The 16,356-nt window shown below is 53.6% G+C and overlaps 6 protein-coding genes across 6 annotated transcripts; 2 read left to right on the forward strand and 4 right to left on the reverse strand.

Annotated features, from left to right (window-relative positions):
- Window positions 1-871: 871 nt before the first annotated feature.
- LTS14_009512 (uncharacterized protein) lies at window positions 872-2,656 on the reverse strand (the record flags this gene model as incomplete). The annotated part of the gene is made up of 3 exons (XM_064842194.1): window positions 872-901; window positions 981-2,513; window positions 2,564-2,656. The coding sequence occupies 3 exons, from the start codon at window positions 2,654-2,656 to the stop codon at window positions 872-874; spliced, it is 1,656 nt and encodes a 551-aa protein (XP_064690100.1).
- A 644-nt stretch (window positions 2,657-3,300) lies between these two features.
- Window positions 3,301-4,104, reverse strand: LTS14_009513 (uncharacterized protein; the record flags this gene model as incomplete). Its single annotated transcript, XM_064842195.1, has 2 exons — window positions 3,301-3,851; window positions 3,903-4,104. 2 exons carry the CDS (start codon window positions 4,102-4,104, stop codon window positions 3,301-3,303), a joined length of 753 nt encoding a protein of 250 aa, XP_064690101.1.
- A 4,559-nt stretch (window positions 4,105-8,663) lies between these two features.
- PIN4_2 (Peptidyl-prolyl cis-trans isomerase pin4) lies at window positions 8,664-10,536 on the forward strand (the record flags this gene model as incomplete). The annotated part of the gene is made up of 2 exons (XM_064842196.1): window positions 8,664-8,981; window positions 9,034-10,536. The coding sequence occupies 2 exons, from the start codon at window positions 8,664-8,666 to the stop codon at window positions 10,534-10,536; spliced, it is 1,821 nt and encodes a 606-aa protein (XP_064690102.1).
- A 980-nt stretch (window positions 10,537-11,516) lies between these two features.
- On the forward strand, window positions 11,517-12,508 carry LTS14_009515 (uncharacterized protein; the record flags this gene model as incomplete). Its single annotated transcript, XM_064842197.1, has 3 exons — window positions 11,517-11,983; window positions 12,096-12,321; window positions 12,377-12,508. 3 exons carry the CDS (start codon window positions 11,517-11,519, stop codon window positions 12,506-12,508), a joined length of 825 nt encoding a protein of 274 aa, XP_064690103.1.
- A 366-nt stretch (window positions 12,509-12,874) lies between these two features.
- LTS14_009516 (uncharacterized protein) lies at window positions 12,875-14,130 on the reverse strand (the record flags this gene model as incomplete). Its single annotated transcript, XM_064842198.1, has 5 exons — window positions 12,875-13,257; window positions 13,311-13,688; window positions 13,762-13,960; window positions 14,025-14,047; window positions 14,112-14,130. 5 exons carry the CDS (start codon window positions 14,128-14,130, stop codon window positions 12,875-12,877), a joined length of 1,002 nt encoding a protein of 333 aa, XP_064690104.1.
- A 594-nt stretch (window positions 14,131-14,724) lies between these two features.
- Window positions 14,725-16,241, reverse strand: CBF5 (centromere/microtubule-binding protein cbf5; the record flags this gene model as incomplete). The annotated part of the gene is made up of 2 exons (XM_064842199.1): window positions 14,725-16,076; window positions 16,130-16,241. The coding sequence occupies 2 exons, from the start codon at window positions 16,239-16,241 to the stop codon at window positions 14,725-14,727; spliced, it is 1,464 nt and encodes a 487-aa protein (XP_064690105.1).
- Window positions 16,242-16,356: the final 115 nt, after the last annotated feature.

The following is a 16,356-nucleotide window of genomic DNA, read 5'->3' on the forward strand; positions in this document are numbered from 1 at the left end:
ATTGAAGTCGAAGTGCGAGTAGATGTCGTGCTTAGCGTTAAGGTCGATGACGAGCTTAGAATTATGGTTGTCGTGTGGGTTGAAATCGGAGGAGCAACTAAAGTCGATGTATGGCTGGTCGTCGAGGCGCTCCGAGGGCTAGTAAGCGTTGTGCTATATGAAGAGCTCAGGACGATGGTGGTAGTATGCGTCGAGACTGGAGGTCCAGCTGTGCTCGACGTGTGTGTAGACAGCGAGGTACTGAGAGAAGTGCTCGAGATCAGGCGGGATGATGAGCTGGCTGATGAGCTTAGGATCATGGTCGTCGTGACGGTTGAGATTGGCGGAATAGGGGAGCTTGATGAATGTGTGGCTGTCGAAGTGCTATACGGGACGCTCGAAGTGGAGCTGTGAGATGAGCTAGGCATCACCGTTGTAGTATATGTCGAGACAGGAGGCACACCCGAAGTCGAAGTTCGTGTAGAGGTTGATTCGCTTTGAGGTTTGCTGTTGCCCAGACTGGTGGAAATGGGTGGGAAAACTATATGTGTGGACGTCGACAAACTCTGAGACGCGCTATAGCTCGGGCTTGTGGACACCGTCGAAGTAGTCATGTGCGTGGTAATTGCGGACGTGGTAGAGGGTATGTTGATGCTGAGAGAAGTGTCATGAGTCGAGGTCGTCAGAGCTACTGAAGTACTCCCGTGGCTGGAAGTCGGTGGCTCTGTTGACGCCGAAGTGTGTGTGAAGGTCGCTGTTAGGCTGGAAGTGGCCGTGAGACTGTGAGATGTGCTGGAAGTCACGATCATGCTAGATGACGAGGAGGAGCCACAGCTGATCAACCTAGCAGCATCGGCCGACCCAGAGGTAGTGTTGTAGCTATCCTTACTCTTTAGATAGCAATAGCCCGAGGTAGCACTTCCTAGATGAGAGAAAGCGACACATCCCGGAGTAGTATCGCAAAACCCGAAGCAGTCGCTTAACCCACCAGGTATACCTACTATGTCATTGCCAGGATAGTCCAGTCGGCAAGTCATTTCGTAAGTGCACCCTGTGGAGTCGGTATAGTAACCTTGACCACCTGGCGCAATAGCTGTGCAGGCAGTGATACCAGAGTCGGAGGGCGAAGAGGTGGAATTTGCGTTGCTAGCAGAGCCTGTAGCCGAAGCGGAAGAAGCTGGCGATGCGGCAACATCACATCCAGAGATGCAGATAGCGGAATCCACGTTGCTGTTCACAACTTCTCCAGCACCGGCGCTCTTCAAGTAGCACGTGCCATACACGCTGTCTCCCACGTACGAAAAGGCCGTACAGCCAGCTTTAGCATCGCAAGCAACGAAACATTCTTGGTAATTGGTGACAGCTTGTGCGCTGATATCGTGATCGGTGTAATCGTGTCCACACTGTAGAGACCACACTCGGCCGATGTTATCCGAAAACGTAGCATTAGAGGTACCAAGCTGAGCGCAGGTACCCCTGGCTGGAGGAAGAGGAGAAACCGATGGCACAAGATTACCAGTAGACGTTGCTGAAAGCGGTACGCTGATAGATGGAGGAGAGTTCGGGGCGTTATCACGGAAAGCGGTCACGATTGTGTTTGAGGACGGGAAATAAGTGCCTAGGAAGGTCTTGAGGTAGCAGTTGCCACTGTCGGCGCCCGAGTAGGTCCAGCCTACGCAGCTTGCAGAGTTATCACACTCTGCAAAGCAGGCACCGAAGCCACCGGAGCCGACCCCAACAATTGTCGTGCCTAGCGCAGTGTTGTCCGTGCTGCAATGGATGATATAAGTGTTACCAGCTCCGTCCGTGACACGTTGACCAGTAGTGTAGGTGACACCGCCAGCAGAGCACGTGCCTGCTTTAGCTGGAGATGGGGCCGTAACAGCGCTCGAAGTTGTGGTAGAGATAGAGATTGGTGGGAAGACGATTGGCGGAACGGACAGTGATGATGAATGAAGTGTTGTCGAAGTTGACTTTGACGTCAAAGCCGGCAGGGACGAAGATGTGGACGCATGACTAGTCGTCGATCCGTGGCTAGATGGCGCACTGCTAGGAGACGAGGTTGTCTTTTCAGAGGACGGGCCTGGAGGAGGGGGCGGAGGAGGTGGAGGAGCGCCAGCCGGTCCGCTAGGCTTTACAGTACTGCTTGATGAATGTATGGTTGAGGCTGGTGAGGGTGGTAGCGGCGGGTTACCCTTTGGATCGGACGGTGCTGGGCCTACTCCAGGCTTGGATGAAGCCGATGGTGGGCGTTCTGTTGTGGCAGGAGGTGGCGGAGGTGGAGGACTGCCCTTCGGATTGCCTTTCGGATCGTCTTTCGGATCGTCTTTCGGATCGGGCGGTGGAGGTCCAGCAGCGGCTTTGGAAGTGGTCGACTGTGGCTTTGCCGCTGCAGCAGAAGGAGGGGGAGGTGGAGGGTTGGCATGCGGATCGTCTTCTGGTTGATCACCCTTCGGCTCATCCTTACGCAGTTTCAAGTTTCCTTCACCAGGAGGATGACCAGGGTGATGAGCAGGTGCTTGTGGCGTATTGAGCTGACATCGCTTTAGTCACGTTCGAGCTGCTTCGAGACGTCCTGACTTACCACAACCAGCTCTCGCGGTCGACCAGGCAATGCACCAGTGATTTGTGCTAGGCCTACGAGGCCGAGCAGACACTTCGCACCGAGACGGACCATCTTGGCGTCAAGTAGAACGTGGCAGGGTAGAGATAGTACAATGGACAGAGAGGCGGTGGAAGGAGAGAGTGAGAGAGTGACTTCATGGGCATGGAAGTTATACAGACCTTCTACCATATCTCTCCGCTTCGATCAATCTCCGTGGATGTCTCTCAACGTGAGGAGACGTTGCCATGACCATCGTTCGAGATCGACGGATGTCATGAGGATTATGGACAGATACGGTAAGAATAAGGAGAGGAGATCTCTGGTACACCGGAATTGCTGTTTTAAGCCGAGCGGTGTTTTGAAGAGTGGTCGGATGTCCTGGTAGTCGAAACAGACAACAAGCTCGAACTACAGTCGGTGATCGACCAATCAGAGGGCCGTTGAGCTGGATGACACGACTTTGCGTATCGGAAGGACTAGCCTTTGGTCTGCAAGCGGATGCACCTGGTCTCTGGTGAGCCTCCAGCTTCGCGACACTTTGCTGCCGTAACAGTGTGCTCGCAGGTTGCTGCCGCACATTCCTGCTAGCGCCGGAGGCACTGTAGACGTAGCAGAGTGAAGCCAGCCTGAATGAATGACCCGTGGGCCAAAGATAAGAGTGCTTCAGCATGGCCGGTGCGAACAGCGCGTGTGGACTCCGTACTATGAACCACATGTCAACCCTTCTCCAACTGCTTTAGCTTCGCGACCACCTCTTCAACAGACACTTCAATCTTGGCCTTCTCTGCTGGCGTCATCTTCTTCAGCACATATTGAGCCACATCATTGCTATCTCTGCTTACAGGACGGCCAATACCGACGCCAATGCGAGCCAAAGCAACGTTATTACCCAAAGTCGCCATGATACTCTTCAACCCATTGTGTCCCTTGGCACTTGCCCCCTGGTTCGTCCGTAGTGTAACCACACCCATGGCCTTCTCCAGCTCGTCATAGATAACGACCAGCTTGCCTGCCTCTGCCACGGGGATGTGCTTTGACCAAGCAGTGTGGGCAGCTCTCACGCCTTTCCCAGACTCGTTCATATAGGATGTACTCTGCCATAGTGTCCAGTCTCCCGTGCTGCCAGTAATGGCAGGCCTGCTCACGAGTCCATTGCCAAGCTCCCTTTCCTTGCGGAAGCCTGCGTAACCTAGATGCTCGGCTAGTCTGTTGAGCACCGTGTGGCCGGCGCTGTGGAGTGTGTTGGCGTAGATACTTCCGGGATTACCTATACTGCATACCAGAAGTGGCAGTGTGCGAGTTGTGGTCATCGGTGTACTGATAGACTTCCGGCGCTTTGCAGTATTGCGGAGGAGATCCTGTGTATTGCCGTCTGTTGTCGGTACCTCGACGGATGGTGTAGCAGTCCGCGAGCGGTCTTTCGATCGTCTCTTCTTCGACTTCGTGGCTTGAATGCTTGTGTCACTTGACGCTTGGGCCATCTCGGCACGATAGCCATCCCTCTCGGCATCGTCTTCCATTCTTATGATTATCACTGAGTACGAGCAGTCATGAAAGTACAAGAAGAGAGGTTGCTGCCACACCATGAACAAAGCTACCTCGCCTCCTTTGTCATCCTTGATGCTGCGCTGTGACTCAGCCACCCTTCGAGGACTTCTTCAAACGCACACGAGCTTTCCGGTACTTGATGATTATGGCCACGTCTTCTTGGCAGCTCGAGAGTCAAGGCGATACTGGTCACGGGCGTTGCTACGACCGTAAGCATTCGCTGCTATTTAGATCCTACACTCCCACAGGCGACATACCTCCGGAAATACCAGCGAGCGCCTGCAGTCTATGACAACATCACGGGGCTGCTTGACTTACGCTTCGAGCTCCTTGTCTGTGTAGTCGAACACCTAGACCCCCCGTCTCACTGGGACTTCGCTCGGACTTCAAGCCTATGCTACAGCGCCTGCGAGCACGAAGCTTTGCCTCGCCACCGAGTAGCAGCCAGGCGCCATAGCACGATCAATCGCTTCCAAGAGGGTGGCCTACTGCCTTTGGTCCATAACGTCGTTGAGAATGTATTTGTAGCCTGGAACATCCGCAGAGTGATCCTGCCACGTGCGATGCTGCTAGATGGTTACCACTCTCACCGCGACGACGATTTTATAGATAGTGAACAGACTGTCGAGGACAAATTCCCCGAACTACGTGCTAAGTGGAAGATGGAAGGCTGAGTGTCGATGGTTGGGGCTTATCGGTGCGCGATATTTTGTCAAAGAGAAGGATTTATGGGACATATTCCTAATAGATCTGCTCATCATGAACGCTCATAGAATGGCACTCGCAATGCTGATCGGCCATTGCCCTCGCCTGCTCCTCTTCGAGAGTGGTATGCATACAGATCTGTACGTATGGACGTCTGGTGCAGTGTTCTCATGCTAGCAGATGACAGCTGCAGGTTTCACCAGCTCGTAGCACTTGACACAGGCTGCGAGCCTCATGGCAGTCTAGACATGGGACCCATTGGTTTGCCCCGTCGCGGACTTCAGAGCGTGCGCGAAATCTACCTGGGTGGTAAGGAGGTAGCCGGGTGTGGATACAACCAGCAAGAACGCCTCAGTATCATTGAGATCCAAGCGTTGTCAAGGCTCCCCCGGCTGGAGATCTTGAGCTTAACTGATCTGTCGACCATTTCCGGATCATCACTTTGCAGCACCAGGGTTATCCAACCAGCTCGCTCTGTCCCAGCATCAACTGTGAAGGACTTGCGTCTTCACAGTTCACGAATGCCCCTCAGCGCGCTGGAGGAGAGACTGGCCCTCTTCCAGGGCTTGCAGCATCTTACCGTGGAGGGCTTTTCCTCGCCGCCTCCGCATCGCTTCCCCCATGCATCAAGACCGCCGACTATACTGCAGCACGTTGTATGCTCAGAACATCCAATCAGACAGTTTCTCGCTGCCACACCAGAGTCATTACGGAGTGTCCAGATACGATTCCTTCCGAGCAGCAACGGTAATGACGCGATCGACCACTCTTTGATGTCGAAAGCAGTCGGGTCGTCGAGGCTCGACCAAACCAGGATATATCTCCCAGACTACATCACGACACCCGTATCCCTTCGGCAAGAGACGGGTCGGCTACATTGTACTGCCCTGGCCTCGCTAATCAGTAATCACATACCATCCACTACAGTCAGACTAACCATTGTCGATAAAGGATTTGATGCAAGTATTGCTGCTGCAGGCATAGATGGAGCCCTGATTGCATTGCTGGAAAACGAGCTTCCGTCACTCGAGACCCTGGACTTGAGTGAGCTTTCGCCGCCGGGCATGGAGATTAGAGCGCTGCAAGCGATGATCACTTACGCGAAGCAAGATAACATTGTTGTGGTCATGTCAGAGCATATGCAGCAGACAGAGGCCGATGCTTCACAGCTGTCGAGACGTAGCGCATTTGTCGATCTAGTCTGTTCGTGATCAGTCGATTTGCTGTGAAGGTGAGCACTTTCGGTGACTCATCGGCCCTCTGCCCGCCATGTGGCAAGCAGAGTTTGGATCGTCGGGTCGAATCCTGTCGACATCGTGCCAACGCAGCGACGTGAAGGAAGTAGTGAGGGCAGCAGTTCCGTTGCTTATGAAGGTAGTGAGTGTCCTGACACCGACACTGATGGGCAGCATACGGAATTCGAGAGCGAGAGTCATCCCACTGAGTTCGAGAGCGAGGATCATCCCACAGCACTGGAAAGCGAAGGCCACGCGACAACGACGAAATTCGAGAGTGAAAGCCCAGGGACGGAATTTGAGAGCGAAGGTCAACACTCGGACGCGAGAAGTGGTCGTTCTGTTGGAGTTGCGAAGGGATGAACAAGGTGATCTGAGATATTGTCTTGCGCGCTCAGGAATGAGCCAGGACCCAATAATCGTTCACGGATGCGTTGGCAAAGCTGATCGTTGCGAGTGGTTATACTAGCCCATAGGAGGGTGTTTTGGTTTGGCCACGCATGACTTTTGGCAGTCGAACAACCTGGTGCTTAGATTTACCTTGATACTATGGCGCATGATGCATGGTTATTGCAGCCTCGCGGGATCGTTCAATGTTGTCTCGAGGTAAGCCCACCACGTCACCTGACAAGTCCTACATGCGTGATACTTCTCCACAATCAGACTCGATCGAAGTCTGGTACCCATTCGAACGGACGATGGGCCGTGGCGCTGCTCGGTTCCACTGTCCATTTTTCCTGCTCCCACCTTTTCGAGTCGAGCTTCCGAGCCGAAAGCTTCCGTGAGCTCGAAGGTTTTTAGGTCGGCTTTGTCGAGCTCATCACATTGCTTGCTGAACATTGTATGCAGTGTAACAGATGAACAAGGTTGCTTGCAGAGCTTGTGTATGTTGTGCTACGGTGATGCAGGAATGTATGTGCCGACCTCGGTCTAGCCATGGATATTGGGAGCGGCAGAAGAGGTGATGTTGGCGTGCATGAATTTCTGCGCGAGCTCATGCGCATTCGACTTGGTTGCGATTTGTACGCATTCGCAGTATGACTGCCCGATCGTGGTCGCTACTGCATTGCAATTCATTGAGACACATTCGTGTGCCAGCCTTACCTGACTGATTGCAGTACCTGGATACCAGAATACCTTAGGTGCGGGCCGTCGTATTAGTCTTGTCGGCCGCACGAGGACGGGACGAGCAGACACGAGCTTGTTGACTTGATCAGGGATGATGGATGATCGCTGAGGTGCATACTGTCGCAACTTTGCAGACGGGGCAGCAATGCACCGCATGAATATGCAAAGCGCTGCAGCGCCAAGGGTGGTGGTGGCAAGAAGATGCAGGCAGAAGAGTGGCCAGTGTCGCATAGAATACAGCGTCAACGAGTTACTTCCTTCCAACATGCAGCGTCCCACTGCAAGAATTGCAGACATGACTGCACGCTTGTCGGCTAGTGTGCTGCATCGTCTTTGTATCGTCGCCCTGCTGCCAGCCAATCCATGTCATTTCGCCTCTGCAGTCTCGGCTTCCGTGCATAAGTGCGCGACGCCATCATCTGACCCCATAAGTAAGAGAAAAACTCGTACGCATCGACGCCTGCGCCCGAGACCGCGTGGTCAGCTGAGGGTAGATTTGGTATGGGTTGTCGTGTGCCCAGTGAGCCTCAGAAGTGTGGCTTCTACGACAACCATTCGTCGACGTGCGACAGCCAACCGGACATTTCTCCTGCGCCTTTTCCTGTGCTTTCCAGCAGCGCGGAACTCAACTCCATTTTGAGCTGCACGTTCTGCTACATGCGGACATAGGGACAGTGACGGAGTGGGCCTTGATAGCCTCTCCTGCACGCTGCCTGCAACTACCGCACATGAGCCTATATCGTCGCTGCGTATGAGGGTAGAGCACAGAAACCATTCAGATCAATTTAATTCTACCTAACCCCCGACGTGGTCCGCTTATTATTGAAAAGGAGGGCTGCCCTGTGCGCTATTCGCTATTCTAGCTCTAGCAGCTTCAGACCACGGAGGCAGAGGCCATCAAACACCTCTGCTGCTACAACTCCTTCACTCCGACTTCACTTTCTTTTACCACACCACATCCCACCACACGAGTACAGCAATAGGTGTATTGCTACTCACCCATCTCCACCGGTAGTGTGCACAATCACACACAATCATCACCCACGGCAGCAAGCTTTCGTAACCACAGAGCAGGCCCCGGTTCTAGCGCAAATTTATCGTACGAACTGCCAGAAGCCACAAATCACACGCTCGTGCGTGCCCATAACAACGACTCTTCGCGCAGCGTGGATAGGCACAGCAAGAGCCAGACGGATGGCTGCTGTTCTTCCTTGAGATATCTAGTCACGAGATCACGGCAGCAGCACGACTAACGAAATCCATCACTCTGAGCCTCGACTGTCCTCCGCTCACGGCACTATTTACGGCCACTCTTCACGTCCGCTACGCCTCATACTTCGACCAACGAGACGACAAGCTGCAGCACGACTTGTACGCGCATAGCCTGCATTTAACCTCAAAGTCATCCACCAAAGACAACCACCAGGAGCTTGTCCAACAAATCAGGCCTCATATCGGCGACCATGAACCATAACGACTTCGACATGTATTATAACAACAACTCCAACCGCTCGCCAACATCCCACAGGCAGCTCAACCGTCAGGCTTCGCGACAGCAGGTGGAGCCGCAAGCCTATCTACCATCCGACCTGTATGCGGGTGCTTACGGAGGAGATCGCTTCAATGACGGGCGATCTACAATAGGCGGCTACGGCAACGAGTACGGCATGGGTGGTGCAACGTGGAACTCCAATACCTTCGGGCAGAACAACACTGTGAATGGACTTGGCGGGACTGGCATGAGACGGCCACAATCGAAGGGTCGTGCTGGACTGCCTGCTGTGAGTCAATCGTACCTCAAACTCATTACACGCTTTACTGACTTATCTCTAGGCCTGGATTGATCAGTCGCAAGCTATGCCTCCACCATTCATGGGTGGTATGGCAGGATTTGGTGGCATGCGACCAGACACCATGGGCTCAGACCCCGACGAAGACCTCATTCCGACCGCCATTGTTATCAAAAATATCCCTTTTGCCGTTAAGAAGGAGCAGCTTGTGGCTATTATGACTGACATGGGTCTGCCTCTTCCATACGCCTTCAACTACCACTTCGACAATGGTGTCTTCCGCGGTCTGGCCTTTGCCAATTTCACAAACCCGGACGAGACTGCTGCTGTCATCGACTCGCTGAACCACTTCGAACTGAATGGAAGGAAGCTACGTGTGGAATACAAGAAGATGCTACCAGCAGCAGAGCGCGAGAGGATCGAGCGCGAGAAGCGTGAGCGTCGAGGCCAGCTTGAGGAGCAGCATCGCCCAATGGGTCCAGCCACTTTGCAGACCCAAGGCTCAATGTCATCTCTCAACTCTCGCATCCAGAATCACTCGCCTTCGCCTGTCACTGCCCGCAATATGCGCAGTGGTGGTGGCTGGCAGCAACCTACCACCGAGTCACCGAACAACATGGGTGTGGATGTTGACATGAACGACCCAATCACACTGCAGTACTACACGAAGTTGCTCCTATTCAAGGAGGACACGAGCCGCGATCTGGTGGTGTTCCCACCGACTCTTGCTCCTCCAGAACGCCGCATTGTCCATACGCTCGCTCACCACATGTCGCTTGGCCACACCTCAAAAGGCGAGGCAGACAGGCGTGCAGTGCATGTTTTCAAAGAAGGATCCAGAGCACGCGTCAGCCCGCCTATGCCACAGATTGCACATCTGCAGAATGACAACCGACGCACGATCAACCGCGCAGCTACTACCGACTTCAGTGATGTCCGTGGCGGGAACGATTACTACGGAGGTGGCCTTCGTACGCAAGGTTCTGCGTATCTCGGCGGATACAACGATGTTGGAAGTCTTGGTCCAAATAACAACTTACGTGCCGCCAAATCTTTCGCGGACCTGCGCTCGTACACGCCGTCTCCAGTACCCTCCACCGCCAGCTTCCCGGCTGCACTCAGCAACAACGTGGCCCGTCTCGCCCAGGACTTTGGCACGGTCAGCAACCAGTCCAACACACCTACTCTCATGACGCCAACCTCTAGCCTAGCTGAGCGCAACGAGAGCACGCTGATCAGTGGACTTGGTAACATGAACCTGGGTAGTAACGGCTTCGGTGGCAGCCCACGCGGCCTGCGCGGCTTCCCAAGCTGGGATCGCGAAACCCCTGGACCCATTGGCGGGCACCGCTCTTTCAGCACTAACTATGACGACCGGTCGCAGAGCCGCAACAACCAGCAAGGTAACCCAGAACGTCAACCCCGCGGACCAATTCCCGAACGTGGCGCCGGCTTTCCTCGCCCTCGCCAGAACGGCCACGTCGCACGCAACAGCGACGAGATGTCGCAGCAAAGCAGTGCACCAGAAATCACGGTCGAGCACTGAACGACAAAGACATGATAATGAAACTATCACGAACTTGCATCTTTCGACACCACTATACCACACGAACAGCGAGCAGTCACCGAATCTAAGAAGACTTGCCGCTAACACGACAAGGACGTTGACGAAGTATGAAGGAATGAAGCATGATCATACCACAAAGTAGAAGAAAGAACAACGACGGAGCTCGCTGCCCAACCTTTACGACTCTCAATCTTGACCTCTTGTTTTGCACACTTGACATATTTCAGCATTGGCTAGTGGAGTTGTGTGCTTTCGACAACAACATCGACGACGACGGAAGGCAGAATGCGCCGGCTCGAGGAGCCATGAGGGTATGGTAATAATTGAGATGCTGAATTTGAGGAGAAAACAGATGATATTTGCTGGCGTTAACCTGGGCGTTTTCATGGAAAGAGCGGGGGCATTGGATGTGCTTGCTTTCAGGTCTAAAGCGATCTTGCATTCGATGTACCTTCAACTTGGATCATGGGAGAGCAGGAAAGGCCATTTATACATGGCTTGACTCATGCTTTTCTCACCTATGTATTAGTGATGAGACCATGGCCTATGCGGAGATGACGGCCTGGCATTGGATGAGGATCTTCATGGCCTCTGTACACGCCAATAGGGCGTAGATAGCTAATACGGATACTTGGGATTGGAATTGATGAGGATCTACCAGCTGCCTGTGATATGTGACGTTTAGTGAGCTTGGTGGTGCCATGTATGTCGTGAAATCTGAAGGTGCGGGAACAGCCGCTGACTAGCTCGAGAACAAGTGAAGCTCGAAAGAACATACTGTGCCCGCCCTTCCTTATATCTAAAAGAGCCAGCTACCACTCACCTGACCCTTTGAGATCGGAGTATTATGAGCGCAACCATGTCTCAAGCGGAATAAGGACTTGTGCTGCCCTTGGGAAAACACTAGAAAGTCATCCATAATCACATCACAACGATACAATCGCCAAGTACTACCAGCCATGTCCCGTCCCGCACAACAACAGCCACCGTACGAAGACGATCCCCTGAACCCGAAAGTTGCGGCGTCAGCCCTGGATCTCCTACTCATCGAGCTCGTGCCTCTGGCGCAAAGAATAACGGAACATCTTCTTGCGCGCGAGCAGGCTATCTTGGACGAATATAAACGTAGTAGGCTGTTCAATAGGACCGCGAGTAAGGTGCCTGCAAAATCGCAAGCGTCTACTGTCACTAACGGAGCTGGGAGCTTGACTGTCGCTGGCGCAAGAGGAGGTGTTATTGGTGGTGGGGCAGAGGACGGTGTTGTGGTTGGGTCAGAGGGGAAGGCCGAAGTGAAGGATCATAAAGATGGCGAGGAGCACGCAACGACGAGTCTGGGTTTCCCAATCATGAGTGAGGAGACGAGGGAGAGGGTGTTTTGGAGGTTAGATGGGATGGGGTATCGCGTCGGACAGGGTTTGGTTGAGCGGTAGGTATGGCCTGCCTACTTTCTAAGCACGCATATACGACTCCCATGACTGTCTACGTCTAGGACGACGGATGGCAAGTGGAAAACTGCGTGTGCTAATGGATGTGATCAGCTTCTCAGTAAACAAACCTCGCCCCACAACGCCTTTAGAAGCGATCAAGTTCATCTGCAAAGACCTCTGGATCCTCGTCTTCAGAAAGCAAATCGATAATCTCAAGACTAATCACCGAGGGATTTTCGTGCTGACGGATACCAAGTTTCAACCTTTGGGGAGGATGAGTGTGGATCGAAGGACCGGAATCAGAGGAGCCGAGGAGGCGTTGGCTAGGGCGCAGACGGTGAGTTCTTCTACATTGTAACCCTTTGTGTGGGCGGCAGCTGATGTGGATGTAGTACTTATACTTCCCTTGTGGAGTGATACGTGGTGCGTTGGCTGGCCTGGGAGTCGAGGCTACGGTTGAGGCGAGCTCGACGGAGATACCGACTGCGACGTTTCAGATCAAGCAGAAGGGTGCTAAGGCTTGAGAGGAAGGAGTGATGTGACTTCTCTGAGGTTCCTACTTGCCGCACAAATGTCACACAGTGTAGGACAGAGAGACAGCGTCGCGACACGAATGCGACCTGACCTTTATAGCTAACGGTGCCGTGCAAGCCGGTAAAGAGAGTGTGCCTAGGCTCGTTGAGGGTTGTGATCAGAAACAACATCAAACACCTTCGAGATTTAGTAAGAGGTGCGGCATGAGAAGAAGAGCTTTTGTGTCATGAGCTATGCATCCTCTAGCTACTGTATACCCGACGCCACCTCATCATAAGAGAAGCTGTGGTCATCTTATCATTTCTCCATCTCCAAAGCTGAGCCTTACGCACGCAAGTCTGCATGCCGAAAGACATCTACTTCTTCTCCGGTGGTGGCGGCGGGTTCTTCACAAACTCAACACCCTTCTCAATATTCCCCTTCAACCCCTCGTAGCACTTCTGCAACAACTTCTTCTCGTACTCGTTCGCCTCCTTGACAATGTTAACAGCCTTCTCCGCACCATCTTTGCCCAAGTGGACTGGGACAGAGAAGAAGTCGCAGCCGGTTTCCTTGGCGATCTCGTCACCGCCTTCGACGCCGGGGAGGTAGACGAAAGTGGGCTCGACGATGTTGGACTCGCCTTTGGCGGCTTTCATGACGGCTTCGGCGAAGCGGAAACCGGCGTAGGCCATGCTGAGGGTGGCGGAGCCGGTGCCGTCTTTGGCTTTGACGACTTCGTCGCCACCGAATTGGACGCCTGGAGGGTGTTAGATTCCAACTGGTTCTTTGAGGCAATATGGCCGTACTTACGGTTGATGAGTGCATCAAGCTTGTCCTCTGGGATCTTGACAGCGGGCTTGGCCTGGGAGTACAATGGCACGATGGTCTCGCCGGAGTGACCACCAATGACTGGGATGTTGGTCTTGCTTGGGTCCTTCTCGCCGGTGAAGCTCTGGGCGAAAGTCTCGGCGCGCACGACGTCGAGAGTGGTGACGCCGAAGAGCTTCTTGGGGTTGAACTTGCCGGCCTTCTTCAAGATCTCGGCGGCGATTGGGACGGTGCTGTTGACGGGGTTGGAGATGACGAGGATGTAGGCGTCTGGGCAGGTGGTCGCAACGCCCTCGATCAGGCCCTTGACGATGCCGGCGTTGATCTTGAAGAGATCGTCGCGTGTCATGCCTGGCTTGCCTGTGCGATCATTTCCATCAGCATCTTTTCATGCCATTTACTCTTTATTCCTTATGATGCGGGGCTATCTTACGAGGAATACCAGCCGGGATGACGACGATGTCAGCGCCCGTCAACGCCTTCTTGAGACCATCGTCGGCAGGGAGGAAACCTTCGATCTGTGCGACGGAGGAGATGTGGGAGAGGTCGGTGGCTACGCCGGGTGTGTTGACGACATCGTAGAGGGCGAGCTTATCGACGAGCGGGCAGGCCTTAAGGAGGAGGGATAGAGGCTGGTGGGGTCGGTGTTAGCAGAGTGCCTTTATATATATTTTGTCAGTGGTATGAACTGCTCACTTGGCCGATACCGCCGCTGGCTCCTATATGACAGACGTGTTAGTGGTCTACTGTTCAATGGCTTACGATGGTGGTGACTTTACTTACCAGCAACAACAGCTTTCATTGTGTCGGATGTGTTGTGTGTTTGAGTGTTTGTCCTTGTTCCGTTGAATCGATGAGACAAGACGTAGAATCAGGATATATGTGTAAAGCTCCTCGAAACAAAATCTTGTGAGTGAACGGTGAGAGAGTGAAGCTACTACTGCAATATTCCACGCACTGCTGGTTGGAGGGGGAGTCCGATGAGAAGGTGGGGCCTGCATGAGAGAAGCAGTCCAGCCAATGTCAAAGACGACCATTTGGCCCACCTGCATCTTCGCCGGTGCTTCCCCGGAGAACAGGAGTACGCAGAGCTTGCAGATCAGATGGGAGGGACAAAGCTACGGGACGATATGCCTGAGAGTCATTGATATCAACAAATCGGTCTTCGTTGACAACATGTACTAAGTTGCCGAAGCCTAAGCAAAGTCCATAGCTCCTCCAGACACCGCTCAAACGCCTCCTGCGCCACTGTCATGGCTACTGTACAATGATACTGCCACAGCACACCGTCCTTCAGCGTACACGAATCAGAATGACCACGCCCAAACGCCACATTTCGCCTCCTCATCACGCCGTCTGTCAGTTATTCCAAACCCATCGAATGCCGATAGGAGACTCAATCACTATCCTCATCATCCGCAGCCTTCGACAGCCTCTTCTCCTTCTTCTTCTTCTTCCGATCCGCCTTCTCCTCGGCAGTCTCACCCTCGTGCTTACGCTTCTTCTTCTTCTCAGGCGCCGGGGCAACGGGCTCCGCCATCTCGACGTCCTCCTTGGTAGTCGTGTCCCGTCCCCTGCCTGGAATACCTTCTTTCACCGCAGCACCCTCAGCAGCCTGCTTCTCATCAGTACCACTGATGCCATTCGTGCCGTTTACACCCTCGGGATCATTGAAGTCCTTGTATTCCTGCTTCCATTGCGCAGGTGTGGCCTCGTTCGTGCGTCCGTACTTGTCGAGCTTGCCAGACTCCTTCATCTTCTTCTTCTCCGTCGCGACGGGTCCCATGCCCCATCTTCGGGGGTAGAGGTCGCGCTCCATGATACAGCGCTTCACCTTGGCGACAACGCCGTGGTCACAGCTTGAGAGCTCGACTGTGGACATCTGTGCGATGGCAAGGGCGATGGCCTCACCCTTTGTCGTGATCAGGACGACTTCCTCGTGAACTTCAATCCCGGCCTCGTATCGTAGCAGACCCGGAATCATGAGCTTAGCACCGTAGCATACAGCATTGACCGCTGAATCCTTGACCACAATACGCTTGTATGTCGTCAGAAGCGTCTCGAGGGGCTTGATGACTGTTCGCAGATACGCTTCGTCACGCTGATTGTCGTAGAGCCACTGTGCGTCGAGCACATCGTGGAGTGTAACCATCCCGTCCTTCTCGTCCATAGCACCAGATCGAACACGTCTTAGCTCCTGCATGTGTCCACCAACGCCGAGCAAGAGACCGAGATGCACGCAGAGCGTTCGGATGTACGTTCCCGCCTCACACGACACCCAAAAGACAGCCAAATGCCTCTCATTGTCAAACTCGAAGAGCTTACTCTCGTGAATTGTGCGAATACGCAATTGCCGCTTGACAGCCGATATAAGCGGTGGTCGCTGGAAGAGCGCACCTGTCAATGTCTCTAATGCTCGTGCCAATTGTGCCTCTCCGCCAGGTAGCTTGTCGTGCAGTCGCAGGACACATACATACTCCTTACCAGCACCCTGCTGACTCTTCACCAATCTCGTCGCACGATCAATGCAGACGATCAGACATCCAGTGACTTTGGGATCGAGGGTACCGGAGTGGCCAGTCCTCTCTACTCGTAACATGCGCTTGAGCCATGCTACGACTTCGTGCGAGGAAGGGTTGGAAGGTTTGTCGAGGTTGATGACGCCGGAGGAGATGTAAGATTTGAGGTCACGGCGCATTGGCGTGCATCCTGCTGGTATGGGTGTGAAGTGGCCGGTGCGGACGAGGACTGGTATAATAATTAGCTCGATACATTTCTGGGACACTTGAATTTGGACATACGTTGGTCCCAGTTCTTCAATAGCAGAGGCCATCCACTTGTATCGATTGCTGGAGAGGCGGCTTCTGGCTTTATGATCTGCTCGTCTGCCTCGTCCATCTTGACTAACGCCATCTCGAATTCTTCGTTGTGGTTCGATCAGGTCGCTTTCTCTGGTGTTGATGGTGCTATATCATGTGATTTAGTTACGCCTCACGCATATAACAGCAGTAGCAACAGCGTCAGATGC

Source organism: Recurvomyces mirabilis, assembly GCF_035927965.1.
Source record: "Recurvomyces mirabilis strain CCFEE 5264 chromosome Unknown scaffold_32, whole genome shotgun sequence".
NCBI lineage: Eukaryota > Fungi > Ascomycota > Dothideomycetes > Mycosphaerellales > Teratosphaeriaceae > Recurvomyces > Recurvomyces mirabilis.